Source organism: Leptonychotes weddellii, chromosome 11, assembly GCF_054177405.1.
Source record: "Leptonychotes weddellii isolate Sample4059 chromosome 11, ASM5417740v2, whole genome shotgun sequence".
NCBI classification, from domain to species: Eukaryota; Metazoa; Chordata; class Mammalia; order Carnivora; family Phocidae; genus Leptonychotes; species Leptonychotes weddellii.
Window position 1 is genome coordinate 10,011,975 of NC_138379.1, and position 27,073 is coordinate 10,039,047.

A 27,073-nucleotide genomic window follows, 5' to 3' on the forward strand; every position below is an offset into this window, starting at 1 on the left:
CTTAAAAATGGTACAGTAGGGGCGCCTGGGTGGCTCAGTAGGTTAAGCGTCTGCCTTCGGCTCAGGTCAAGATCCCAGGGTTCTGGGATCGAGTCCCTTATCAGGCTCCCTGCTCAGTGGGGAGCCTGCTTCTCCCTCTCCCTCTGCCGCTCCCCCTGCTGTGCTCTCTTGCTCGCTCTCTGTCAAATAAATTTAAAAAAAAATAACAATATAAAGTTAATTCTGAAATGATTGTTTTTATATCCTTTTTGCTTATGTATGTTTTCAGATTTTGCTGTATCAACCATGTTATTTGTCTAGTTACATAAAACTTAAAGGAAATGAACACCTGTAGTTTGAACAAGTCTATTTAACATACGTTTGTGAAAGGACGATTTTCTACATTTGCAAAACTTGAAAAATGACTTGTTATTATTTGGTTGAGAGTTGGAGAAGTAATTCCCACTATTTTGTAGCAAAGGTCATCGTAGCGTGAAAATGAGCACAGCAAGTTCGTTCAGTAACATGTAAGAGGAGATAAAGGATGTGTTAAATTGTTCTTGCTGACCTAAGTGAGTATTTCCTTCCCCTGCAGGCCAAGTGATGACCACTTTGTACAGATCATGTGTATCCGAAAAGGGAAGAGAATGGTTGCCCGTATTCTTCCTTTCCTCTCCACAGAGCAAGCAGCTGACATTCTCATGACAACAGCCAGGAATCTCCCTTTTCTTATCAAGAAGGATGCACAAGATGAGGTGATCCCCCATGTGGGACTTCTTTCCTTTGGGTCTTCATAGTTGATAAGGTTTCTAGAATCCAAATTTCTTATCTTCCCCTCTTCCTATTTCTGTTGTTTTGTCTAACCTTCAGTAGTAGGATTTGATTATTTAAAGCAAAAGTCTACTCCAGGACTATACTTTTAATCCCATTTTTGGTCCAACAGACCAAGTTCCTAAACTGAGGAATGCAATAATCGCATCGTATTTGACATAGTCATGAAGCTGTGTTGTGTATCAGAATTTCTTGGGCAGCAGATAATTCAGCCCTACTCCAAACATGTTGAATCAGAATTTACAGAGGAAAGGCCAGGGCTTCTGTATCTCTAACAGAATCCAGCTGAATCTGACGCTCACGAAAATTTACAAACATATGGTCTTGGTTACTTTGCTGGATATAAAGTATCACGCACTGGGCTGTTGTCAGGAGCTTAACATTCAGCTGCAGACTCCGTTGATTGGTGTCACAGAGGAATCAAGCCAGTGCCCGCTGTGCTCGTAAATAACGTTTATCATGATGTAAACTAGGCTGGACTTAGCAACCTGATTTTCAAGTTTATAAGTAAACTTTTGGTAAGACCTGCTCTCTACTTATCCTAACACTTGAAAAATTAGCACTATTTAGAATCATTTTAGAAGTTCAGAGCAAGAAATTGTTAAGGGTAGGGCAGTTATTACTAAGTATGAGGTTCAGAATGTTAGAACTTATGAGAGTAAGCCTCTCACATTAGATGATGCTTGATCAATAACCAGCTGGTGATGATCCACAGAAAACATGATGCCAGGATACCTTGTTAAGTGGTATGGCATGAAAGAGTTGAAAATTAACTCCTTCTGAAATCATAATGAGTTGAAAAAGTCCTTAAAATTGTAGCACGTGCAGAAGAAATTAATGCAAAGTTGAGGCGTTATCATCAGGAAAAGTGAAGTGGGATGAGACAAATACATTTTTTAAAGATTTTAAGAAGGAAAAATGGGTTGGAGGAAAGTTTAAGGAGTTGAGGTTTATCCTAGAAAACGGAAGCCAGACAAAAAGCAGCAACTCCCTTACAGCATATAGATTATTGTAGGCCATGGGGTGGACACTCACAGTCCTAGAGGAACTCATCAGTGGAAACAAGTTTGGGAGAGCTTTATTCATTCAGTAAATATTTATTTATTCAGTAAATATTTATTAAATATTTATTACACGTCTACGTACCAGGCACTATTTTAGGTCTTAGAAATACATCGCACAGAGCTAGGAACTAGGAATTCAGAGATGCTTGCCTTAGTGGAGGTGTCTGCTAGTGAGGAAAATTTGGTTAATTATAGGGGCAGAGTTTATACCTCCTTGTGTTAAAGAGTAATAGACCACATCTCTGAATACCATTTCTTGAAGCAATAACTAGTTGCAGGTCTGAGGCATAAAATATACAAGGTAATCGTGGACTATCTTGTGCCAGAAAGTAAGGAAGCTAAAAGATTACTAGGGTGTCCCACGTGAAAGATGCACAGACAAAGCTGAAGGGGCTCCTGTTGGCCAAAAATGGGATAATTTGCATCAGAAAGAAAAATTACAGAAGTGGATTGAAATATATCAAATATTTTTAATTTAATGAGTTCACAGTGATACCAAAAAATATATTAATCACCTTCCGAGATTGCTAGGCCATCAACTCATAATTACTCTGAAAATGGGTAAATAAGGAAAAGACTCAAAACATTTTTCCTGCCTTTTTATTACAACCAAATATCATGGTAACCAGAAAGTTGATAATAGAAAGTTCTTCCTAGAAGAATTTCAGCTAAGGGGCGCCTGGGTGGCTCAGTCGTTAAGCATCTGCCTTCAGCTCAGGTCCTGATCCCAGGGTCCTGGGATCGAGCCCCACATCGGGCTCCCTGCTCGGCGGGAGACCTGCTTCTCCCTCTCCCACTCCCCCTGCTTGTGTTCCCTCTCTCGCCATGTCTCTCTCTGTCAAATAAATAAAATCTTAAAAAAAAAATTTTTTTTTCAGCTAATAAATGGAAAAGAAATGATAAAATTAGAAAATCTCCAATTTACAGTCCCTAATGGAAAAGCAATCAGTCAGTCTGGACAGCAATCCTTACTGGTGCAAAAAGCATTGGGTAAAAAGGTGGATGGGGAAATTTATGGTGGTTGGGGCAGCAAACAAGTGATCACTGTCTAAGAGGGGGACAACCAGACACCGTGTGCTTCTTGACATGATGCAGGAAAAAGCACACAGCTCTATCCATGAAGTTTTCTTACCCTTGCCTTCCCCCGATGAACTTAAATCTTACCAGACCTCTAATTCTAACCATCAGTTTTTATTGGAAAGACAGAGGATAGTAGAACCTGTTAAGTGACAGCACAGAGGTGCAGTTAGCCAAATCCAAACCGTGGGACATCGTCAGCAACTAAATAGCATGAGAAAAGAAGATGGGCAGTGGGCAAAGGACTAATTCACAGATTTTAAAAGCCTTACCAGCCAGATGCAATGTGTGGGTCCCATTGGAATCATGATTAGAATAAGTCAATTGCTAAAAGATGTTTTTGAGACAACTAGAGGAATTTGAATTTGGAGGAGATATTAGGTGAGATTGAGGAATGGCTGTTAATTTTGTTAGGTGCAAGAATACTGTGAGAGATTTTGTTAGAGATGCAAGCTAAAGTATTTATGGATGAAAGGATAGGATATATAGGAGGGACATAGATTTAATAAGATTGGTAGAATGTTGATTTAATTATTGAGGCTGGGTGATGGGTACACAGACTTCATTATACTCTTTATACTTTTCTGTATGATTAAAACGCTTTTGTTGTTAAAGCTTTGTTTATTTAGAGTAGTAGATGCCTAAAAGTCTACTTTCCATCTTTGAATGCCATCTGAAGTAAAATCAGCTATCATTTTTTATACCATGGGCACTGAGTGCTGGAAGCACCCTTGATTTCCTTTCCTGTGTTAGAACCTAGTTATATTAGTAGCACTGTATTTTAACTTTCCAGTCTGGGCCTCATGGCTAAAAGGACTGAATGACTTGCAGGCCAGAATTCAACAGCCTTGGATTCTGGTTCTCACTACTAGCTATGGAACTCTGAATACTGAGCTTCTGCTCGCTTAGCTTGTCTAATAATCTGTAAAGTCTGTCATTTCTCAGCTTCCTCATTGAGCTTGTATAAAGATCAGACAAGATCCAGTTAAGTCTGGGGGCGCCTGGGTGGCTCAGTCATTAATTAAGTGTCTGCCTTCGGCTCAGGTTGTGGTCCCAGGGTCCTGGGATTGAGCCCCACATCAGGCTCCCTGCTCAGTGGGAAGCCTGCTTCTCTCTCTCCCACTCCCCCTGCTTGTGTTCCCTCTCTTGCTGTGTCTCTGTCAAATAAATAAAATCTTTAAAAAAAAAAAAGATCCAGTTAGGTCTAAAAATACTTCTGGGTAGTTCCGCAGCACTCAGGATTTACCTGTCTCAGAGTCCTTCTCATGGTATATCGAAATTGCCAGTTTACTCATGACTCCCCACTCAACTTTAGATTTCTGCAGGTCTGACCTATTTACCATTTCATTGTAGCCCACAGTGCCTGACACACTGTAGGCGTTGAAATATTTGTGGGATGAATTCAGAAATGATATTTTATCATGAATCTTGCTGTCTATTTGAGAAGTGATTTTACACCCTTGGTTCACACAAGTCATGTTTCCTGTGCAAATTGAGCTTTAAAAGTTGTCAGTAGACACCTCAGAACCAACCCATTGTTGAGACTCTAGTAGTACCTGCTGGACTTGTCAGCCTTTCGTGTTAAATCTTGCCTGAGGCCATTTGAGTGTGCAGCTGAGCATCCTCCTGTCCATGCCCACTGACGCAGGCTGACTGAAGTCACAGTTGCCAGGATGTAATGCTTTTCTCTATTTTTTGTAGGTGCTGCCATGCTTACTGAGTCCCTTCTCTCTGCTCCTCTATCACCTTCCATCAGTGACTGTCACCAGCCTTCTGCAACAGCTCATGAACCTACCTCAGAGCACAGCTGCACCAGCACCCTCCAACCCTCACCTCGCTGCTGTGCTCCAGAACAAGGTGCTCGCACCCTCTTAGGTCCCTGAACTTGGCCAGCTGTCTAGATTTGAGTTACAGATACAGACATTGGCTGATGTGGCAACTTTCAGGGGCGCCCGGGGGGCTCAGTGGGTGAAGCGTCTAACTCTTGATTTCTGCTCAGGTCAGGATCTCAGGGTCATGAGATCGAGCCCCACATCAGGCTCTGCACTCAGCGCGCGGTCTACTTAAGTTTCTCTCTCCCTCGGCCCCTCCCTCCCCATGTGCGTGTGCGCCCATGTGAGGCCTCTCTGTCTCTAAAATAAAAAAACATTTTTTTAAAAAGGCATCTTTCAGCCAGGATTTATGTTAAGCTCCTAGTGTCAGAGGCTAGAAATAAGTGGTTTCAACAAAATAGGATTTTCTGTCTCTCAGTGGAATAGTTCTGGCATCCTGTCCACATCGTCGTCAGGGCTGTAGGCTCCTTCGGCCTGCCTTCTCTGCAGCCTTAGCGGTGGCTGCCACACTCATGGCCTCTCAGGCTCCACTCCATCGGGAAGAGAGGTGCTTGCAGAGGGGCCAAAAGGTGCGGATTTGCTGTCTGCCTTGTTGGGACCTTTTCCAAGAGTTGTAACCAACAACTTCTACTTAATCTCAGTGGCCAGGTTTTCCTCACATGCCACACATCACTGCTGAGAAGGCTGGAAAACATCTTTGAGTTCACACCATTGTAGTCTGAGATAAAATCCAAGTTCTGACGTGAGGAAGAAAACAGGTAGTCCTCACTCTTGCTCGTAAGACTGTAAATAGGAGAACATCCCATTCCATGTTTCATCTACATCAGGTTGACGATCCAGAGACTCGCAGGGGACGCGTAACATAGAAGAGAGAACATGAGCTTTCAGAGCAGCTTTCCATTCCTTGCCTGCCAGTCTCTAGATTTGTGACGGTGAACACATGATTTCACTTTGTTGAGCCACTTGCCTGACCTCTAAGGGGAGGTGACGGGCGATTTCAGAGCTGTCCTGTTATTCAGATGAGCCCACCGCTGTGACAGTTCAGTGTAATGCCCTTCCTCAGTGGGTACATGTGCGAGCACAGTGAAAAAGTCAAGGCCCCTTCCCCCCTGGCACCTGAAAACCTGCCAAAGCAGGACTCAAGGGCGGTTGAGAGGTGACAGAGCTGGGGTTCTGGAGTGACAGGCTGTGGGCCTTCTGTGTTACTTGGGCTCTGAGTTTAGTGTTGATAAATAGAAAACCACGAGGTCAGATGAGAGATTGTATATGTAGCCCAGTGTTGTTTTTTCTGATAGTGACACGAGGGTTCTCCTCTGTGAGTTGAACTCAGAAACATGGATTCCCTTCATATCCACTGTCGCTGTGATTCATACATTTCATCTCGTGCTGCTTGTCCCTATTTGTATTCTGTTCTGTGCCCCTTTAGACCACATGTTTCCTGCTGGTACTGCCCACTGAATAAAACAAATCTTTAATTTCTAAAGCAGGTTGCTTAAATTTTAATAGTCTTAGTAAGAGTATTAAATCTGTGTATCCCTTCTCTGCTTTGAATATCTTATCTCAACCTTTATATGTCCACTAGGGGTGTGTCCTTTGTTAAGAAAACTTTTTCAGGAGATTCAAGGAAGTCTCTTCATATGCTGATCATTTCAGTGACCTTTCTTTGTACGTTTTCCCACCGGTCTTCACATCTTTGTTCTTAATTCAAAATATCAATCTACTTAATGTTTTTTCTTACTTTTTCTGTGAACTTTAATTTTCTGATCAAAGTTTGTCTTTGACTTTTTTTTTAATCCATTTCTGTTTTAGTAAATGCAAGTAAAACTAAACCCCACCTTATCTGTGACAGGGAAGAAATTATCTTTTCTTCTCACTTTGGGGTGGGGGAGCAGAGAGTACGCTTGGCCCTGGGCTTCCCCTTTTCGTTGGTGATGCTGTTGCTGCCTGCCTGAGCAAAGCCAGGAGAAAGGCCCAGCCCCCAGCTCATGGTCGCCGGATGTTTGCCGTCGGCAGAGCGAAGCGGCGGGCTCATTGTGATCTAGTGCTGGGATCCCCTCAGCGGTGCTGGAGGAGCGGGTGCAGAGGTGAGTTGGAGTCCCTCTGTCTCCTCTTGTAGTTTGGCCTGTCACTGCTCCTCGTCGTCCTGAGCCGTGGGGAAGACCTACAGAGTTCAGACCCTGCTACAGAATCAACACAGAACAACCAGTGGTCAGTCCGGGCTGTGTTTCTTCTTTCACGTTCTTTTAGATCATTGTTTATTCTTTTTCTCATATTGTTCTTACGTGTTGTTAACGGTTTTTCTTTCAGGACGGAGGTGATGTTCATGGCAACCCGAGAACTTCTGCGGATTCCCCAAGCAGCCCTGGCCAAGCCAATCTCTATACCCACAAACCTGGTATCCCTCTTTTCTCGCTATGTTGACCGACAGAAACTGAACTTGCTGGAGACAAAGCTGCAGTAAGTCTGAAACAGGAGAGTTCCACATCTTACTAAAGTTGGCACTTTAGACGTTACGGTGAGGAGATCAGGGGCATAAAACTGAATTTAGTGGAAGACATTAAGGACTTGTCTCAAGTACGTGAGTATCTACTAGATAGAAGGTGCTGAGCGGGCTACAGAAGCACCCTGAGTTCAGGAAGGAAGGGTAGAGATATTTCAGGTGTTTTGTCGAGAGAATTCTAACAAGGGTGTAACTTTAATGCAAAAGATTGCCTTCTGTTTTAACTCACACAAGTTTCCTTTCTCTCTCTCTCTGCCCACAGGCTGGTTCAGGGGACCCGATAAAAGACCTCCAGGCGTGTCCTGTGCCTCCTTTAGGCTGCGCCCGCACCGCAGCCGTCACAGCGGGGTGTTTCTGATGAGGGAGGGAAGGTAGCTTGTTCCCCAGAGCGTCTCGTGGGACCGGTTCCTGTCACAGGGCTTGGCTCTCAGTGCCCCGTATTTCCCCACTGCTCTGTGAAATTTGGCTGGGCGATATTTCCGCTGGCTCCTTCTTACCTTCTGTGTTACAGTTCTGCATGTCCTGCTTTTCCTCAGTTCTTCTCAGTTTTGCATTTTCTTTGCCCTAGAGACACAAATATAATCTCTCCCCTTACCTACCCCCACTACTCCAGTCAGAGTAGATTGTAGCCTGCCAAGGGATTCCTCCCCTCATCCTATTAAAGTCTTCTTTCATTGCCCCATATTAACACAACTATAGGAGAACCAATTAAGTAGAAACCAATACATATATATATATATATATATATATATGCACACACTCCCCTCTACATACGTTCATGTGATCTCCAGAGGATCTTTAAAGAACGAGTTTTAGATTGAGAAATATGTAGTTGACACGTCCCTCCTCTAAAAACAAACCAGCTGATGTATTTTTAATCTGTTTCTAGTCCATCCTGCAATTAATTTGGTGGGTTCTACTTGTTTTAATATAAATACAGGGTATGCAGCACGTTAAAATCAGGACTCTTAATTGGCTGACACCCAGCTCTAGGCTGAGAAGTCCTGTTTCTCCTCCCCGCCGTATTTCCTTTGTATCTGTCCACCTCAGTGAAATGGCACACGGTTAAGCCCTTATCCTGCTACAGCTACAGTGTACTTGAGCCTGTCCCCTCCAGGGCGTGCAAGGTTGCCCCAGATGAACCGGACTTAGAGCCTGCTTCCACAGCGTAGCGTTTGCACATTCGCTCTGTCTTCCTGAGACAACTTCAATAAAGCCATGCTTTTACTTCCCTCTTCCCCGTTTTTATTTGGTGTCATGGGTCGCAACCTCCAGAGGTAACCACGGAAACTCAGTTCGGCTTGCTTTGCTCTGCAGGCTCCTCCACACCACAGGCAGAAGTGCTGTCCTTCCCCTTCGTCTCCAGGACCCTCTCCCAGGCAGCCAGGGGCCTGGCTCCCGGTCCCGGCAGGGACAGCCCACCATGGCCCTTTCCACCTGTCCCCCTCCCGTCCCCCTCCCGGGCAGCAGCCAAGCAAGATGAGGGGTTTGATCTCTAAAGATCACAGCCCTCTGGAAAATTAAATCAGAGTCCATTTCACATGACTGTCCTGATACACTTTTTGCTATTCTCACCTTTTCGAATGTTAGCGAGGGGACAGGTTATGATATTTAAAGAGAATCAACATTTTGCACATACATGTCTTGTACAACAGTAAAGTCCTCCGTTGTAACCAGCTGTCCTTGCTCTCCATCTCTGTTTCTCCCCATTCCGGAGCCCCGGCCCCGCAAGCTGCTCCCGGTGACATGACCTAGCTTCCCTCCACCCTTACCTACTGACTCTTTCCACCCTGCGCCTTTCCTCCCTTCCCCTCACAACTGATCAAGTGAATACTTGACTATTATTTCTTCCTTTCTGTGCTTTATCTTTTTTGTTTGGTTCTAATTAATAAAAATTAAAGTTTCTAAATTTACATTTTTATAGGGTATTGTAAATAAAAACAAATTGTATACTTGAAAAATTGCATGCCTGCATTTCTCCTTCTTGTTACTTCTTGTCTGAACATGATTGCAAATGTGTTTCTAGCCTGTTTCGATGGACTGGCAAACGTCTTGGTGTTGGGGCTCAGTGAGGATTTTAACTTTTGGACTGTTGTAATAAGGGAGACAGATTGAAGACCTTATGTTGACACGGTAACTTTCCTTGAAAAACCTAGGTGCTTTCATTCCTCCCGCACCCTCCCTTCAACTACAAGATTGTAAATTGTGGTGGACACACGGTGCAGTTCATCTGCATCCGGTCCACCTCCAGGCACATGGGTTTTAAGAGACTTCATAGAGCCCGGTTTGGCCTAAGCTGCTGACGTGGCCAGCTCTGCCTCACATCGCACACTTCTTCCCCTCACTGGAGATGGGGAAGCTTTGATAATTCTTCATAGTAACTTTGTGTTATTTCAGACGTGGATGTTATTTTTACTCTAACGTGCTCCAGATAAGAGACTGAGCTCTCTCCCCGCACTGTCATCGTAATGTGTACGCTTGACTCCTCCTCGCCGGGTCTTCTTATGAGACTTTCAGGATCAAGCAATTTCTGGCCAAAAAACAAAAACAGAATCGTCCCATTCCTCAGTGGGTTCAGATGGAAACTAGTACTAAAAGCTCCTTTCCAGGGGCACCTGGGTGGCGCAGTTGGTTGGGCATCCAACTTTTAGTTTCAGCTCAGGTCGTGATCTCCCGGTTGTGAGACTGAGCCCCATGGCAGGCTCCGTGCTTAGCATGGAGCCTGCTTCAGATTCTCTCTCTCTCTCCCTCTCCCACTGCCCCTCCTCCCCCTGCTCGCTCGCTCTTACTCTTTTTCTCTCATAAATCTTAAAAAAAAATTCAGCAAATACAATCCTCTAAGAAAAAGAAGACCCTATTAAGTAGTAGGTAACAGAAGTAGGTAACAACAGACGTGTAAATAATTTTTATAAAGGAAAATGCAAGTGAGCAATATTAAGAATTTCACCCTCACCCATATTAGAGAAATAACAAGATACTTTTTCAACCTATCAAATTAACAAAATCTTTAAAAACAATGCTAGTGAGAATTTGAGACTGCCATTCATACTGGTAGGAGAAATTACAGTTCTGGAAGTGCTTTGGTGATGTGAAGACCTTTAGAAGTATTCACAGCCTCTGACTAATAATTGGGTTTTAGAAATCTAAGGAAAGATTCCACAGGCATGATACTTATATAATGAAAAAAATACATCGGGAGGGAGGGTATGTTCCTGATGGTTACTGATGTCTGTCTCCAGATGGTAGGAATATGGGAAACTAATTTTTGCTTTTCAGTGTTTTCCAAATTTTCCATAGAGAAAATGCATTCTTTGGGAGAAATATTTCAAAGGAAAAATTGCTTTTGAAGGGTTCAGTTAATGTGGGAAAATACTAAGAATACAATGTTAAGTGTAGGATAGGTTCTATATATGTATGCATGTGACTTAATCATGGAGGGGAAAAAAATGGGAAAAAGGTGACAAAGTAGCGGTGGTGGCCTTTAAGGAGAAGGTGACGGGATCGTGTGTGGGGGTGATTGTTGCCTTTTCTGTATGTTCCAGTGTCTTCAGTGACCATGTATTGCTGTTATAACCAAAAGGGCGATTCCTCTCCAAGAACTAAAAATAGGAGGAGCCTTCTATTTCTAGTGAGAAAGTAAGTTCCAGCAGGGCAAACGCGTCTGATCTAGTTGTGCTTGACTTCAGAGCCAAAGCATTTGACTTTGCAGCAGGTGAACGTGCAAGGGGGTCTGAGAAAGTCATGTGAGAGCAAGGCAGTTACCCCGAGAACCGTGGTCCAGTGTTCCGTAACTCCGTGACGGAGATGGCCAACCGACCGGGGCGGGGGGCCAAGAACCACTTGGCTAAGTCCAAGCTGTAGCTCCCAGCAAGCTTCCTCTTTCCTCTAAGTTGCATTTTTTCCCAAACTGCCTTGAATCAGGAAGGATCCCCGCTCCATCTCCAGAAAGCTCAGGTGTCAGCCAGCTGGCTTGCACTGAAGTTGCCCTGTCCATCATTAGGAAAGCCGAGACATGACTTTCTGAATTTGATACAGAGAACTGGATGCCACCTACCATCTGCTTTTGGAGGGCAGGGAAGCCCACTGTGTGAGAAGTGAAAGCGGGGAGTTGAAGGCAACTTCTGCTTTTCCTCTGCCCGGCCATGTTTTACGTATATTAATGTTGTGACCTTTGACCTTTGACCACTGTGAGGGTGTTTAGGAAGCAAGTCTTTGATCTGAGGAATCAGCATCTTAAAATCACCTAATAGCATTGTTTTGACCTTTTTTCCTTCTTCCTGCAGAAGCCCAGCTGTGAATCATTTGCAGGTCTCCTAACATAACAGCTTCAACAGCCTCGGGGCGCTTTTCTTTTTGTTTTGCGAATGTTGCACGTAAGGCTCTTCGGAGGAGCTTGTCTTTATTATTCTGTGACTGTGACTCCCGCAAGCTCCCACCTTAGCCAAGTTCGTTCTCTGAGGCAGTATTACCCTCAATCAGGCCTGAGGGCTGGGAAACTTCTAGAAGGGAGCTAGGGAATCAGTGATGTGTGTACTTGGCTGGTTGTGAATACACTGTCTTAAATTACTTAGATGTTAAGTCAGTGTAAAGAAGCGGAGAGAAATCCGCATATAACTCACACAGGGAAAGTGCCAGATTTCACCCCCCACCCCGAAAACATACTGCTAACAATTTAGTATATCGTCTTCCAAGTGATTTCTCTATGCATACACATACGTAGTTAGAACTATAGATGTTCTTACCTTTTTTTCCCATAATACATCATGGACATCTTTCTATTTTACTATGTAAGAGCTCCCCTGTTTTGTTTTCTTTAAGATTCTACGTTTTTAAGTAATCTTTACACCCAACGTGGGGCTCAAACTCAAAATCCCGAAATCAAGAGTCCCATGCTCCATCGACTGAGCCAGCCGGGTGCCCCGAGCCTCCCTATCTTTTTAACAACTGTGTAGTGTTCCATTGCATGCCACTGTACATAATTTATTTAACTGCTCCCCTATTAATAGGATTTGATCTTCAGATACTTTTCGTCAGTGTTCATCCAACAGTGCACAAAGGTAAACCCACAAGATCACCTTACAGCTCTTTTGTAGTGTGCAAAGAACACTCACCCTCATCTTCTCATCAGTCCTCTCTATACTTCTCGTCAGTCCTCTCTATAACCTTCTGGAGTAGGATGGGCCACTCTAAGGGTACACTGCCAAAACTGTGTAGCTCAGAAGACAGTCCAGCTGGTGAGGGCTGATACTGGGATTTAAACCTTACATTTTAGGGCACCTGGGTGGCTCAGTCGGTTAGGCATCTGCCTTCAGCTCAGGTCATGATCCCAGGGTTCTGGGATCGACCCGGGGATCGAGTCCCCCATCGGGCTCCCGGCTTGGCGGGGAGTCTGCTTCTCCCTCTGCCTTTCCCCTTGGCTTGTGCGCTCGTTTGCTCGCTCTCTCAAATAAAATAAAATAAATAATAAAAAATAAAATAAAATAAGTAGTAATCCTTACGTTTAGGCCTAGTGTCAAATAAATAAATAAATAAATAAATAAATAAATAAATAAATAAAATAACCTTACGTTTTAGGCTGCATGCCTAGTGTCCTGGCCTCTAGAAGGCTCCTGTGCCTGTTCCGTGCTTTATACAGGAGCAGCTGAAAAGCTCCAGGCATTTAAGGACACATCTGCAAAGTCTTCTGATGGGATTTTAACGCCTTCGTTCTTAGTAGGCAAATCAAGCAGTTGTCTCTCAGTAACGTCAAAGGGGGCGATTGAGGTGGTCATTATCGGTACCAACTGCATTATATAAAGATCAGAGTTACAGCTGTCTGGCATCTGTATGGTCCTTTAGTGTACTAAATTTGTGCGATGCCCCTGTCAAACTACATTGTCACTCGCTTTATCACGACAACCCCGAGATCAGGAACAATTCGGTAATATACATCAGGCCAGCACTTGGCAATGCTGCAGGCCCAGTGGTGACAGAGACAAACGGAGGCCCTGCGCCTGTGCAGCCTGAGGTCTCAGGAGGATACTTACAGATAGAGGCGGGTGTTCAGAGAACAAAGGGTAAGGGAGTCGAGAGATGGGAGGAGGGGTACTTGAAGACAGTGGTCAGGAAAGGCTTTGATGAGCAGGAGCCCCGTGAGTAGGTGCATGAATAATGACAAGAGGACAGCCATGCAAAGGGCTCAAAAGAGCATCCCAGGGCAAAAGGAAGATCGCCAAGACCCTGAGAGGAGAATAAGGAGCTCAAGGACCACAGAAGGCTGATTTTGCTAGAATGAAGTGGGGATAGAATGACCACACAGGGCCCCGATGGGATTTGCTCTCGCTGCAGTGGGAAGACTTTGCAGAGTGTTTAAGGAGAAAGCACAAAACAAAATATGATCTGATTTATGCTTTTGAGAAATCACTGCAGTGTGGAGGTGGAAATGGGCTATCTTCACACTGCGTGGAAGGGACCACTTAAGAGCGGGCCTCACAACACTATTCCTGGTCTGCAGAAGACTGAGCCATTAGAAGCCGAGGTGACTGAGAGAATCATTTTTTAAGTTAGATTTAGGACAGTGCTTACCTTTGGGAGTGTTTAGGGGAATGGGATTCAGATAAAGATGTAGGAAACTGGCTATTTTGGGTGGTAGGTTGGTGGGCTTTACTATTGTGTTTCACAGCTTTTGTGTATCATATGCATTCTGTGTCTGCTAGGGGCCAAATTGTGTCCCTCACAACTCACATGTTGGAGTCCTACCCCCCAGGGCCTCCTAATGTGGCTGTATTTGGAGTTGGTGTCTTCAAAGTAAAGAGGTTAAGTGAAAATGAGGTCACGAGGGTGCACTAGAACCCAATAGAACTGTCCTTTTAAGAAGACATTAGGACACGGGCACAGAGAAAAGGGCCATCTAAAAGTGAAGGGGAGATTTCAGAAGCCAATCCTGTCCACACCTGCCACTTGATCTCAAACTTCTAGCCTCCAGAACTGTAAGAAAATAAATTTCCATTGTTCAAGCCCCCCAATCTGTGGTCCTTTGTTACAGTAGCCCTGGAAAACTAGTAAGTAGAGGTGTCAAATATTTCATCTTTAAAAAACTGTAATTGTTTAAAAAATCCCGTAAGGTAGTGGAAGAATATCAAAATGTTAACAACAGTCATCTCTGAAAGGTGTGGTTATGGGGGATTTTCATTTTCTGTATTTACATTTCTGAACCTTTAATATCTTTCATAATGAATATAATAGGTTTGTATTTGAAGGAAAAGAGTATGGACATGACTTGTCCAAGATTGCAGTGAGTTGAGTAGCAGAGAAAGAAAACCTGAATTACATGTACAATCATTCCCCAGTGCTTCTCCATTAACAGAGAAGTAAGCAGGCATGTTGTGTGGGATAACCAAAAATTGCTCCTTGGAAGGAAACCCTTTTTTCCTTCCTTCCCTCTTGTTGCCGCCTAGAATGCAGTTGTGATGGCCGGAGCTCCAGCAGCCATCTTGAGGGAAAAAGTAATCTCAACGTCAAAAACAATGCACAGCAGCAGAGAAGGAAGTGTGTGTCTCTGAAGACTTCAGGGAGCTGCCTACCTCTGGATTTCTTTCATATGTGAGAATAAACTCTTACGTGTTTAAACCGACAGAAATGGAGTCTCTGTCACTTGCGCATTGTTTTCAGTCGTTTCGTATTAGAGTTAAGTGTTACGGGGTGGGGGGGAGGCAGTTTTGAATAATCTTTTAAAAATTTATTATAAATTTGAGGGATGGCAAAAATGGTAGCTTTCCCGGATGTAACAGCAGCAGGGGCAGGCTGGTGATACTTTTTAAAAATAAGAGAAATTATGTTTATTTTCTGTTATCAAAATGAAACCAAATGTCATGTCGTTGTGTTGATGACCCCGGCTGTAACTGAGTTGTTCATGTTATTGAGAAGAGATTTTATGTACCTGTGGTACAAAGGACAGCCTGCCTTAGCTGTGGGGCTATTCAGGGCTTTGCCCTTACAAGTTATCTACTTGTTTAAGTCAGTTTCCCCATCTGTAAGAGGAGGAGTAAAACAACCAGGATTGTGACAAAGAATAAATGCAATTATATTTGTGAGTGTGCTTAACAATCAGTAAAAGCTGTGGGGCACCTGGGTGGCTCAGTGGGTTAAGCATCTACCTTCGCCTCAGGTTATGATCTCAGGGTCCTGGGGTCGAGTCCTGAGTCAAGTCCTGAGTCAGTCTCCCTGCCCAGCGGGGGGTCTGCTTCTCCCTCTCCCTCTGCCCCTCCCCACCCCTGCTTGTGCTCTCTCTCTCTCTCTCAAATAAATAAAATCTTAAAAAAAAAAAAAAACAGTAAAAGCTGATTCACTTTAATAAAGCTTCACTTTACAAACACACTCCTACATCATATAAAGTCCCAATATTTCTAGGCTTCTCTATAGCACGTCTAATACTCCCAAGGAAGTCTTGGGTCCCACTTGGGTTAGCTCTGCTGTGCTTCAGAGATAGCCTTGCGTAATTAATAATTAGTTAGCATGTACTGATCATTTACTATATGACAGGCAGATTTCATTCATGCATTTTCATTGAATCCTTCCCCCGAAACACTGAGAAATAGATGCTATTCACATGGTCATAAGGAAACTGGTGAGAGGTTAAGTAAATCACGCAAGATCCTATTCCCTTCACACAAGCAGAATACGGACCCCAGTGATCAGGGTCCTGAGGCAGAATAACTCATCACTGGACTATAAAGCCTCAGTGAGCCAATGGTGCCTCCTGCTAGGGTGTTAGAGATTTCCCCAGGTAGTAGGCAGCTCCCGTTTTTTAAGTACACAATTATTCCCTGTGGGAGTGTCTACAAAATAGATACAGAATGTGGTGCTCTGGAAATGCCCTCTTCAGGAGCAGGTGCTCAAACCCAGCTGCTGACAATGTCAGTGGCTCTGGGCTCACGGCTGAGCCTGTCTCCCTCTGGGAATTGCCCTCACCCCAAGGAAATGCCTTGGGCTGGGCCGCCTCCTTGGACGCAGCCTGCAGCAATGACAGACCAGTGCGTGGAGCGAGCGCTCCCAGCCACCTTGTCTCAAGGGCGGAAGCCTGGGATGGGGCACCCAGCTCCAGCTCTCGTCACAGCCGAGTGCATCTCGGGTCCGCTTCTCCCTCTGACCCGGTTTCCTGCACCTATTCACAGTGAGCCTCTGGAACGTGTCCACCTGCCACCACATTCAATCCAGCCTCCGGCGTCTCTTCGAGAAAGCTGCAAGTGCTCCCCTGCTGCTGGCTTTCCCCCATCTTGTGACTCCACAGTGACCATTTTTAACAAAAATTGGGGTCACTTTAATCCCTAATCGCTTCCATTGCACTTGGAATAGAACCCACCTGTACCTTCACTACCCTGTTCCCAACACTTGGCTCAAGACTGGAGATGTTCTAGTAGATGCTCAATAAATATTTGTCACATGGGTGAATAGGCTAGGCTGTGTGCTAACTGTCATGCGGGAACTGAAGATGACAGATACAGATCTACAGACCACATGCTGGAGGAACTCGCCCTGTAGTAGCTGTCATAAGTCGGGAACACAAATGACTTAGGGCGAGACAACAAATGTCACAGCATATTCTGAGTCCCGAGGAGGGAGCATTACTTCTAGGCAGGGTATCAGAGGAGATGCTGTGTGGGGAGAATATTATGCATTCAAAGAAGGCGGAGAGGGGCACCTCGGTGGCGCAGTCGTCAAGCGTCTGCCTTCAGCTCAGGTCATGATCCCAGGGTCCTGGGATCGAGCCCCGCATCGGGCTCCCTGCTCAGTGGGGAGCCTGCTTCTCCCTCTCCCACTCCCCCTGCTTGTGTTCCCTCTCTCGTTGTGTCTCTCTCTGTCAAATAAATAAATAAAATTTTTAAAAAAAGAAAAAAAGGAAAGAAGGGGGAGCATATGAAAAGGCACCCACATGGGAAAGTGCAGGGCAAATGTGGAAAGAGACGTGTGGACCAATTTAATTGGAGCATGGAATACATCAAGACATTAGAGTAAGAGACTGCCTGGGAAAGAAGTGACACCAGATTGTCAAGGACCTGATTTGCCAGGTAAGAAATCTGGGCTGTATTCTGGAGGCAGTGGTGGCCGACGATGATGCAACCCAGCCTTTGAAAACATTAAGACAAATTTCTTTTCAGATATACAATAAAAGTAGAAATAATAGTACAATAAATCCCCATATACTTCTCACCAACATCCAACAATTAACATTGGGCTCTACTGCTTTACATAGAGATATACAGATACATAGAATAGATACATAGATAGAAATGTGTGTGTGTGTGTGCATTTCAAAGTCTGTAATACTTTTTCTTGGCTTACTCTTTCTTTTTCTTTTAATCTTTCTTTCCTTTCTTTTCTTTTCCATTTCAAAGGGAATTACAGACATTATGACTCTTCACTCCCAATCATTTCTCCAAATATTAAAGGTGCTTTTCCTTCATAGCCATCATACCAATATCACACTGAACAAACATAGTAACTGCCTAACATCATCTAATACCAATCCATTTTCAAATTTCCCCAGTTATCCCCAAAATGTCTAAAAAGCTGTTTTTTGTTTTGTTTTGTTTTGTTTTTCAGAACCAGAATCTAATCAAGCATGTGGTTGTGTCTTTCAAGTTTTTTAAATTTAGGACCATCACCCCCTGGCCCTTTTTTATGACATCAATTTCCCTTAATCTTTAGGTCTTGTCTTCTAGAAAACCAGTTGTCTTATAGAATGCCTCACATTCTTGATTTATCTGATGGTCTTCCTTGGGGGTGTTGTTTAACCAGTTCCTCCAGCTCCTATAAACCAAAGGTTAGATTTGAAGGCTTGATTGCGTTCAGGATTCAGCATTTAGGGCAAGAAAACTTCATTAGGCCATGCTGTATACTTCATGCTGGAACACACCAGGGACCTCCTAAAAATATTGATTGTCTCAGGGTGAGTGATGCTAAGTTGGATAGCTGGGTTAAAGTGGGGACAACCAGATTTCCCTACTGTAGAAGTATCTAATTCTCCTTTGTGATTGGCAAGTAATCTGGGGGATGTGCTTGGCAACCCAAGTCACATTTTTGTAGCTATTTAGTTTTAGCAAACATGTTCAAGTGCATTTAATCACAACAGCATCCGGTAAGGTTTTATTCCCATTTAACAGAAGTAAAAACTGAGGCTCAGAGTGCTTGAATGACTTTCCCAAAGTCACAGAACCAGTAAGTAGCAAAGGCAGGACCCAAGCATAAAGGGATTCACTTTGACTCAATTTTTTTTTTTTTTTTTTAATCACAATTAGGATGCCTGGGTGGCTCAGTCGGTTAAGCGTCTGCCTTCGGCTCAGGTCATGATCCCAGGGTCCTGGGATCGAGTCCCACATCGGGCTCCCTGCTCAGTGGGGAACCCACTTCTCCCTCTCCCCCTACCCCTGGTTGTGCTCTCTCTCCCTCTGTCAAATAAATAAATGAAATCTTAAAAGAAAAATTTAAAAATCACAAATGGCCTACATCTAACTGGGGATTTTCAAAGTGTATCCTCTCTCCAGAATTCAATAAACATTTCTCTTTTATATCAACATTTTCTGAAAAAAGAGTATTCCTTACTTTCTTGATACCAGAGAGCTCAATGCCAAGGAAAAGCAATTTGTTTTACGCTTTCTGTTGCCGGTTTAAACTAGCAAAATGTAACAGGTGCTGCATTCCCCAAAGCTCTGTTTGTAACAATAGTTCGCAACATCTCCATATTCAATGAGCTACTGAATCTGTGACTTTTACAAACATGTAAACCAAGTCAACGATGCTAAAGCCGACAAGGGCAGGGCCCTTAGGTCTGGAAGAGACACCCACCTGTAGAAGCACACATAAAGGCGAGGCCTCTCGAGTCAATTTTCTCCTCGCAGCGGGGTCAGCAACTCGGGGGACAGAATGAGGAGTGTTGCCCAGTGGACTGGGGAGACCTGGGCCTGAGGCCTCCCCCAGCCGAACCCAAGGATGTCCCTGGAGGCTCTTGGTCTCATCACAAGAAAGAATTCAAGGACAGACCAGACACAGCAGGTGAGCGGTGCAAGCAGGAAAGCTCATCACAGTGCAAGTACGCTCTGCAGATGTGACAGCAGGCCGGCTCGGGGACGCTGGGGTTTGGGTTTCTACCTTTTACTGACAACTGTTAGCTATGGGGAGGAAGGTTACTGGAGGCAGAGATTTCGTGGAAGCAGGATTTTGTACCTTTTCTTCCTTATTTGGTCAGGGGTTTCCGGCCTTCTTTGTCAGCCAGTTTGGTTTGATCTGGTTTCTTGTGGGTTTGGGAGTGCTGCCAGGACAGGCCTCTGACCTTCTGATAACAGAACTGGTCACCGCTTCCCCCTTTCTGGTCTCCAGCTATTCTGTTAGAAGCTAACTAGCTGCCTCCTCTAACATTTCTCCCCTCAAGGACTCTGGGCCCTTAAAATCTTTGAAGGGAAAATGGGTGATGGTGCATCATAATGGTCTGGGATGTTGACCCTGCCTGAGGGTTCCAGAAGTCCTTGCTCTCTAAATTTTAGGACAACTCGATGGACAGTGGGGAGTAGAAGGAAATCACGGGCTGGGTGTTGATAGGTTTCATCTTCACAGGGGATGGGTTGGAATCCCTGGTGCACCATCATTTGTAAATGAAATTGTGGGGAGTCTGCAAGAGACAAATTTGACAAGAAAATTAAACAAACAAGGTCCAGAAAGCAAAAGTACCAATACAGTAGTCCTAAAAAGGGCGAGAACCAGGTTACAGATGGAAAGGTCTTACATACAGCATCCCAAATATTATTAGCAGGATCAGCCCCTTTGGCCATTGGATGTAGCCATTAGGCTGGCGCATGTAATTCTGGGATATTCTCTTCCACCTGTCCAGTGGTGTTGATGTAGGTGCAACATGTTCTGTTAATGACAGCACATACCTTGTTCCGCCAATAAATAATCTAAAGCCAGCCTGTTGTCTATAACCACATTGGCCAAAGACAGATGGGACTTGGGAGAGATCTGAGAAATGACAGGAAAAGCTAGTTCATCTAATGCTGCTTTCAGATTTCGCAGGGTGGTATGATGATATGCAAACCCCCAAGGAGCTAATGTACTTCCTCAGGTTCTGGTGTCGGGGTGGGCAGAATTATAGATGTGGACTCCAGCGTGCAATTGCCCCAATGTTTGAGGTTATCAGCGCACTGAAATCCTAGGGCCGATATGGGCTGAGTAAAGATGGGCCCCTGTAGATTGTGAGAAGGACGTACACAGATAAGGAGATAGTTGGGAGAAGCGCATAAGGTTATGGGAGAACTTGCTGTTCCTAGCTCCTGGAGCTGTTGGGCCCACGGGGAAGAGTTATTGTGTGTGCATTTGGGGAATCGGGTCCCGCCCTCCTGTATCCTAGGGAACTAGAAAGTGTGGTTGTGAAGGGAGAAACTGAACAGTAATGCTGACTAATGCTAGTGTCCAGCTAGGCCATGATCCAAAACGTGGATGTATTGGGGTTTTACTTGAAAGGGTGGAATTGGCACATACCCAGTGGGTGGCACTGCAATCTGTGTCATTTATATTTTCTATGCGGGCATGCCGCATTCCATGCCTGGAATACTGAATTGAGACATTGGAAATTTGTCTGAAGGTCCAAGGGTCTTTGGCAAAGTGAGGTCCAGAGACTGCCCCCGGAGGTGATGCTATCTGGCAGCTGACCTATCTTTTAGGTCTGTTTTTATGGGTTGAATTATTGGAGTTATCTGCACGTGGAGCTTAGGAATAAGCGGGGTCCACCACCTGAAATATCAGGGTGGTGGGAGGGGATAGGTCAACGCAGATCCAATTAGGGCCGATGAGAATCCCTTCTACGGAAGGGAAACTTGCCTGGTAGTTTTTTTGATGGAGAGTTATATTAGGAGAATGAGCAGGATAAAAGAGGAAGTAAGAAAGGTCTTTTGGGGGGATGTAAATGACAAATCCAGCAGCTGGAAAACTTATTTTCCTAGGCTAGAGCAGTAATAAGAATGAGAAAAAATAGGGTGCCTGGGTGGCTCAGTTGGTTAAGCAACTGCCTTCGGCTCAGGTCATGATCCTGGAGTCCCTGGATCAAGTCCCGCATCGGGCTCCCTGCTCGGCGGGGAGCCTGCTTCTCCCTCTGACCCTCCCCCCTCTCATGTGCTCTCTGTCTCTCTCATTCTCTGTCTCAAATAAATAAATAAAATCTTTAAAAAAAAAAAAAAAGAATGAGAAAAAATAAGACTTTTAGGGCCATGTCTGAGGGTGAGACCCAATAGGAAAGATGTTTTTTGTTTTGTTTTGTTTTAAGGAGGGAAGTGGCTTGAGGAGAGCAAGAAAAACAACTCAGAGGTCCAAGTAGACAGAGGTTTGCAAGGAGGAGAAGCAGTATAAAGAAAATCCAGAACTCCTAATGTTACAGCTTTTACACAACCATAAAGCTGAAACAAACAAAGCCAAATACAAGGAAAAAAACTACAAAACCAATAAAATTCAAATTAACAACCCTTAAAAAAAAATCCAGGCAATAGCTAAAAGTACGAAGCAAATATTCATAGTAGGATGTCAATCACTTATCTTTTTGAAGATATAGCGTAGATTTTCCACTGGCTCACAGGATTAGGATGGAATGTCTCAGTCTTCAACTATGCGTAGTCTGGAGCTGGGTATGTCTATTCTAGACAAATGAACCCAGCTAGTTATACCTTAGAGCTTAGCTGCTGTTGGGGTGCCAAGAAGAACCTGGTAGGGTCTCTACCATTTGGGATCTAATTGATCTGAAGGTAAACCCTCCTTCCAGGTCTTTAATAAAACCATGTCCCCTAGCTTGATCTGGGCAGGTACAGGCTCTTTCTTGGGCACAGGTAAATTTTTATTGCCGTAGTCCATGATAGCCTGCTGTACCTGTCTTAGACTGATGAAATGTTTTATAAATTCGTGAGCTTCCGAATCAAACAGCAGATATGCTGTGAAGAAAGGCCTCTTATACAGCATTTCAAAGGGGCTGAGTTGGAGGTTCCTTTTGGGGGCCATTCTCATTCTCAGGAGGTCTATGGGCATGAGTTTTATCCAGGATTCTAAGGTTACCTGACAAAGTTTGGCCAAGATTTGATTAGCGCTCTTGACCTTTCCCAAGGATTGGGGTCTCCAGGCAGCGTGAAGGTGGTAATGAATTCCCAGGCAGAAGACACTTGTTGAGTCACCCTTGGGATAAAGGATGGGCTGTTATCACTTTGCCGAGACTTTGGAAGCCCAAATCATGGGATAATTTCCTTTAGTAGAGCTTTTGCTACCTCTTGAGCTTTTTCCGTTCTAGCAGGATGAGCCTCTATCCAACCAGTGAAAGTGTCCCCAAAGACCAGGAGGTTTTTAGGTCCCTCAGATGGGAGCATCTGAGTGAAGTCTATCTGCCAATCCTTTCTAGGGTATGTGCCTTGTCTTTGGATGGGCTAGAGAAGTGGCAGTGGTTTAAGCCCTCCCCCAGTGGTGTTCTTGTGACAGGCTGTGACAGGTCCCAGCCCTGGTGATTTCCTTGATAACCCACGACAGGATAATTCCTGAAAAGACCCTATTAACTAAGGAGGCTAATATGTCTCTTCCCAAATGAGAAAAGTCATGTAGTTCCTTGATGATTTTCCATTGGGATGCCTAGGGAAGCATCACCTTTTGGTCTTGCATCCACCATCCCTCAGGATGGAGTAGGTAGTCTTTCTGCTGAGTTCAGTTTATGTCCCTTTTTGTATATTGGGACCTTTGTTGGAGGATTGGCCCATGAAGGAGTAAAGTTGCCTGTATTGGGAGTTTGGGACCCTAAAGCCATCTTTTGGAGCTTTCTATGAATATCTGGACCTGCCTCACTTATAAAATGAGTTCCCAGGACCAACCTTCCCTCTGGGGTATCTGGATCTACATTGGTGAACTTTTGTGGCCCTTCTACTAGATGGGACTGAAAAAGAGCGGGATTGCCATTGGGTCCTTGGGTGATCTCCCTCACCTTATCATAGTTTACTAGTTTGATGATACACCTCTTTATGCTCTCCAGAGGCATAGTACCATGTGGGCTAGTCCCTGCTGCCCAGGCTGATAATTCCAATTAGGGTCTGTCTGAGGTACGAAGGTCATTCCAACCAGGATATCTGTTAGGCTGGGTAGGATGAAGTATTCCTCTTCCGCCCAGATGCGGAATCGTTCCTCCGGATGGCAGCAATGGGAAAGAATGACCAGAAGGTCCTTCCAGGTTAGAGCCAAAGACTGGAGTCAGGCTCCTGAATTCCTCAGTAGATTTGCTGGGATCCTGAGAAAACTGGCTTAACACTCATGGCACTGCCTGAGATCAGACATCAAAAAGGGGACAGAGTCTTTGTGGTCCCCTGAGGTCCACCGACCACCTCCTGGAGGGGGCAGAGGAACTTTTTCTTTGGGCCTGAGTCTGGTCAAGGAGGGTAGGTTGGTTGCTAGGGTGGGGGACTGGTTGCTTAGGCTGGAGCCAACGGTGTTGGGGTGTTTCCGAGGGGAGCTACTGCAAGAATTCCTTTCTTGGGGCCAAGATCTAAATGACTCCCTCCCACTGTGCATGTTTTATATGTGTCAGGGGCATCCCTGAGGGCCATAAAGGCCTGGACAGAAGGGATCTCTACCCATTTTTCTTGTATCGTATGGAAGAAATTGACTTGCAATATGGTTTTATAGTTAAGACTATCATTTTCTGACCAGACCTCCCCTCTAGCTTATATGGCAGCCAAGCAATGTTACAAAAGAAAATAAGCATTTTCTTATTTAGGCTTTCTAATAGGAGCTGATCCCAGTGTCTCAAAATACATCCCAGAGGGGAGTCTTTGGGGATGGAGGTGGAATTTCCCATTGTCTTCAGGGAGAGAGTTGACTCCCTTAAAAAGAAAAGGAGCAACTAAACCAGGGTTCCCACTACCAGAAGCCTGGAGTCCTATTTCCCTGAGGAGAGTTAGCTCTCTCTCCGAAACCTGATAGGATCTCAACTGGGTACTCTTCTAGAGAGTTCCAATGGCGAGTGGACTGTGGGTGTCCCGAGCCTGCTGTCCATTCACCCTGAAATCACGGCTGTGGCCAGCATGCCGTGTGATGACCCAGCGGCCCTGGCATCCCAGGGCCCAAGCATTTTTCTGGCACCTGCTGTCCCAGGAGTGATGGCCTTCCTGAAGACCCGATAGAAACAATGCCCGATAATTAAACCTGATGTCCCAGGATGAATCCCTTGGGAACGGGCATCATCATGATTCAAGATCTCTGAATATCCCACCTCCCTTGTTCTTTCTTTCTTTCTTTCTTTCTTTATTTTTTATTCTTATGTTAATCCCCATACTCACCTCCCTTGTTCTGATAGGCCTCTTAACAGTTGGTGGCAAACAACAGCCACCAGGGACAGGGGTCCCTTTGACGGTCTAAATATTTCTCATCTGACCTGTTGATCTCCCCTCACTTTGTGGTCAGTTCTGGTGAAACTAACCTCTATTTTCCAGTTCTCTTTGCATCCCTGAATTATTTGGGTTGAGTCACATCTAATTAAGTGGTGGATAAGGCATACCCACAGGGAGAGATCTCGAGGAGTGGGGTCCTTTGCCAAGGAGTAGAATGGTTTATAGCTACTTTATGGTGATCACAGTCTGAGTTGGCAGTTGTGCTGGACCTCTGCCATAGGGGACAGGACGTCTCGCAGGTCTCCGTGCCCCACCACCAACAGAGGAGAGTGCAGAAGCAGGTAGGAGAGGAAGCAGTTGAAGGCAGACAAGGTGGGTCAGTGTCCCATGACCAAGAGGCAGATTCCTGCAGACAGAGTCAGCCTGGGAATCTCAGACAGTCACCTGGGGACCAGTGGAGAGGATCTCTGTGTGCTGCTGTGTCACCTGCACGAGTGACCATGGATCACTCTCTTACGTGTCTCGGTTTCTCGCGCCAGAAGTCTAAGACAACCAGAGGGGCTCGGAGCACTGGAGGATCAGTCCTATGTGTGCAAACCCAGATGAGCCAAAGTTTTAATTATGAGGGAGATGCAAAGCCCCATGGGACTGCTGCACATCCTGAGAAATAATCTCCGACACTTCCATAAAACTCTTAGTCACCTAAGAGTGCCTTTCAGCTGGAAGGCGCAAGTGTCCCTTTACTCTTTGGAGCTGAAAATCAGTCTCTCATAAATGCTACCAGACATCGGTTCCCAGGTAGACCAGAGAGAGTAGGGCAAAGGAAGAATGGTGACTTCACTAAGCAACTCTCCAGCACAAAGACAGGCGAGAGTTGGAGACTCACCAGTGGTGGAGAGGGTCGCTCAACGGCTGTTACCTCCTTCTGGCTGGCTTGCCAAAAACGTGCTGCCCGTGGACTGGGGAGACTCGGGCCCGTGGCCTCTGCTCAGCCCATTCAAGGATGTCCCTGGACGCTCTTGGTCTCATCAAAAGAAAGAATTCAAAGACAGACCAGACACAGTGGATGAGCGGTGCAAGCAGGAAAGTTTATTAAAGTGCAAGTACGCTCTGCAGATGTGAGAGCAGGCCGGCTCGAGGGAGAGCGGCACACTGGGGGCTTGGGTTTCTACCTTTTATTGACAGTTGTTAACTAGGGGGTGGAATATTTATTACCTGAGGCGGGGATTTCTTGAAAGCAGGGTTTCCCGCCTTTTCTTCCTTATTCTGTCGGGGGTTTCCAGCCTTCTTTGTCAGCCGGCTTGGGCCGGTCTGGTTTGATCCGGTTTCCCGTGGCTTTGTTTGGGGAGTTCTGCCAGGACCTTGCTTAGAGGCCTCTGATTTGCTTACAACTGCGCTGGCCGCGATTTCCCCGTTTCTGGACTCCAGGTATTCTGTTAAAGCCTAACTAGCTGCCCACTCTAACAAGAGCATACGACAGTCTGGAATCAAGGGTTACGGGGTGTGGTGCGATGACGAGCAAACCGGGGAAGGGAATCAGGATCTTGGACCCAGGAAGGAACTGGGGAAGCTGTTTGTGGACTCCGCAGCAATCCGGGCCTCCAGCTCAGAGCCAGCCGCTAGGAGGAGGCCCTAAAAGGGGGCTTCTCACAGGCAGTGGCAACCTGCTGAGAGTCACTCTTCCCAACAGGAAACCATACGGATGTTTTTAACTCAGGAAGAGGGACTCCAACGCTTTTGTGAAAAAACGCTTTTGGGAAGAAGACTCTTCGCCTACCCCGAAAAGCTGGAAGCAAGCAGGCACGCCCCCAAGGCGGGCTTCCATGATTTTATTGGTTACCTCCAGTCAGCCCTCCAAGCATCAGCCGTCACAGACAATACCCGGAACCAATCATCTCTAATCCCCATTCCGTCTCGCCTCCAACATGTGAGTGACACGCACGCGAACCAATAAGATAGGAAAGTAAGAATGTGAAAACGAGACTCCTTCCCTTGTTCTTCATCTCCTTCAGCAAATGGTAGAAAAGGCTGAGCAGCTGACACCAACCACCAATCCGTAAGGGCGGAACTGGGACGAAGGGAAGAGAGATGGGAGGGGGTGACGTGGCAGTGACGGGATCATAAACTGAAAGGAGTGGCGGAAACCCTGGCCAATCGGTGATCGAATTGGCCGGGCACGCTGCATTCTCGAGTCCTCCCTGAGCGCCGAAGACTTCGGGAAAGCACCAATGGGCTTGTACATGAGTCTGATTGGCCTTCACCTGAGCCAATCAGCGGCGTGCCTGCAGGACGCGTCCCACCCCGGACTCTCACTGGGCGGTGTGGGATGACAGGCCCGAGAGAAATGCCAATGTCCTAGGGGTCCTCCGCAAGTGACGCTCAGCGGCACCAATCGACTGCCTCCTTCCCGGCGGCCGA

The 27,073-nt window shown here is 45.4% G+C and overlaps 1 protein-coding gene and 1 long non-coding RNA gene across 4 annotated transcripts in view; one reads left to right on the plus strand and one right to left on the minus strand.

The window, feature by feature from the left end:
* PATL1 (PAT1 homolog 1, processing body mRNA decay factor) overlaps positions 1–15,544 on the plus strand; it is a 37,912-nt gene extending 22,368 nt beyond the window's left edge. For 2 of the 3 annotated variants that reach the window (XM_081798052.1, XM_081798054.1), the window contains 5 exons: positions 575–734; positions 4,653–4,808; positions 6,900–6,991; positions 7,091–7,240; positions 7,546–9,244. In XM_081798052.1, the coding sequence (XP_081654178.1) occupies positions 575–734; positions 4,653–4,808; positions 6,900–6,991; positions 7,091–7,240; positions 7,546–7,567 (580 nt within the window). In that variant the 3' untranslated portion in view covers positions 7,568–9,244. Of the gene's footprint in view, positions 1–574; positions 735–4,652; positions 4,809–6,899; positions 6,992–7,090; positions 7,241–7,545; positions 9,245–14,719 lie in introns of those variants that run through there. The other variant, XM_081798053.1, reaches the window with a different exon arrangement.
* LOC145716129 (uncharacterized) lies at positions 1–27,027 on the minus strand. The gene is made up of 3 exons (XR_014138560.1): positions 25,542–27,027; positions 19,107–19,926; positions 1–179 (listed from the first exon to the last, which is right to left on the minus strand). It is a non-coding gene; the product is annotated as an uncharacterized LOC145716129 (long non-coding RNA).
* Between the last annotated feature and the right edge of the window lie 46 nt (positions 27,028–27,073).